Raw genomic sequence first — 1,990 nt, 5'->3', positions numbered from 1 at the left:
TTTCAAGGTTTTACTTCCAATCTTCCCCTTAAGGGCTAGTGCCCAGAAGAAAAGAAATTATTTCTTCTCTGTATAGGTAATTTTGAAGAAGGTAATCCAGGTACATCTCTTTTCCTGAGATCCAATATGGTTGGGAGTGCTGAAGAGGAAGTCACACTTTTAGGGCAGATTATCTCATTTTATTTTATCCTTGTGTTTACTTTCCTTTCGCCATGCTTAAGCCTTCGATAAATGTTCTTTAGATATTCCACCTTTATCTCAGAATGCCTATGACCATCAGTAGTAGTAGTTTAGATTTAAACTGGACAGTAAAATGGAAAATAATAACTTTCTAACCACAACCAACTCAGGGTCTTAATAATTATATAGAGAGAAAAACCAAAGCAGAAAATAATATTGAAACATTGGGATTAGGAGTATATGATTCTGCTATCCCTTTTCACATGGAGATTCCCCAATCAGATTCATCTTTGAGGGATCTGAGTTGTATTTTTATTATGGGAGATTTTTTTCTTAATACTGTCTTCCAAAATGTTGATATGAAATTCTGAATCAGAAGACTTTGAATGGAAAAGACATTAGATCATGGACACCTAGGGATCCGACGTGTGTGTGGCCACATGCAAAAGACGAAGGATGCGCTGCCTGATCTCCTTTGTCTTCACTCCATAGACAATAGGATTGAGCACGGGAGGAACAAGCAGATAGATGTTGGCCATGACGACAGGCAGGAGAGAGTCACGCCGCTTACTAAAGCGGTGCACCATAGATAATCCAATGAAAGGCACATAGAATATGAAAACAGCACACACATGAGAGACACAAGTGCTAAATGCCTTGGCCTGGGCTTCACGTGTCAAGCCCAACACAGTCTTAAGGATAAGCAGATATGAGAGGGAGATGAGAAGTGAGTCCAGGCCAATGGCAACGATGATGACAATGAGGCCATAGATGACATTGACCCGGTTGTCAGCACAGGCCAGCATCATGACATCTTGGTGCAGGCAGTAGGAATGGGAAAGGATGTTAGAATGGCAGAAGGGCAGCCGCTTGATGAAGATAGGCAGGGGTGCCATCAGCGCAGCCCCCCGCAGCACAGCAGCCACGCCAATCTTGGTGACACGAGGCAACGTGAGCATAGTAGTATGACGCAGTGGGTGGCAGATGGCCACATAGCGGTCAAAGGCCATGGCCAGCAGCACTGTGGACTCCATGCCAGATAAGGAGTGGATGGCAAACATCTGTAGCAGACAAGCATCAAACTGGATGGTAGTGGAATTGAACCAGAAAATCGCCATCATTTTGGGCATGGATGAGGTGGAGATGAGAATGTCAAGGCCTGAAAGCATGCAAAGAAAGATATACATGGGCTCATGTAGACTGTGCTCAGTCCATACAATGTAGATGATCGTCAAGTTTCCTAGCACAGCAATAAGGTACAGGGAACACAACGGGAAGGCCAACCAGAACTGAGCTTCTTCCAAGCCTGGGAGACCGATTAGGATGAAATATGTGGCACTGGATTCGTTGCCATTGGGGGCCACCATCATGAAAAAGATGAGCTGTCACCAGCACCGGGCAGGTAGAGGCTGGAATGCAAAGAGAAGATATTGTCATATCTTCCAGAATCCCAATACCACACTTTGCTCCCTCCTGATGTCCTATTCTCAAACCCAAACTCTAATTCCATTGCCTATCCAAATTTTGATCCTAATCTAAATTTACTCTAACTATAACTCAAGGATCTGGGGCAAATTCACCCAGTTCCACTTACTAACCCCATCAGTATAGTTAATACTGATAGCAAGTGAAATACTAAGATAAAAATTTTTAAGTCTAGTTTAAATCAGTTAGTTATCCAAAGAAAGGCTACTGAGTATACATCAGTCTTAGATGGTAAAAAGTTCTCATCACTTCTATCCTATCCTACCCTTTTTCTTCCCTATGCTTAACACTAACTGTAATTCTAAGCACATTATTAGACTATCTC

The 1,990-nt window shown here is 42.7% G+C and overlaps 1 protein-coding gene across 1 annotated transcript; it reads right to left on the bottom strand.

Moving 5' to 3' along the window:
• Window positions 1-593: 593 nt before the first annotated feature.
• LOC138384062 (olfactory receptor 51E1) lies at window positions 594-1,550 on the bottom strand. Its single transcript, XM_069469330.1, has one exon. The coding sequence runs from the start codon at window positions 1,548-1,550 to the stop codon at window positions 594-596; it is 957 nt and encodes a 318-aa protein (XP_069325431.1).
• Between the last annotated feature and the right edge of the window lie 440 nt (window positions 1,551-1,990).

Source organism: Eulemur rufifrons, chromosome 6, assembly GCF_041146395.1.
Source record: "Eulemur rufifrons isolate Redbay chromosome 6, OSU_ERuf_1, whole genome shotgun sequence".
NCBI lineage: Eukaryota > Metazoa > Chordata > Mammalia > Primates > Lemuridae > Eulemur > Eulemur rufifrons.
The sequence above is the reverse complement of the archived record's forward strand: the minus strand, read 5'-3'. Positions and strand labels throughout refer to the sequence as shown.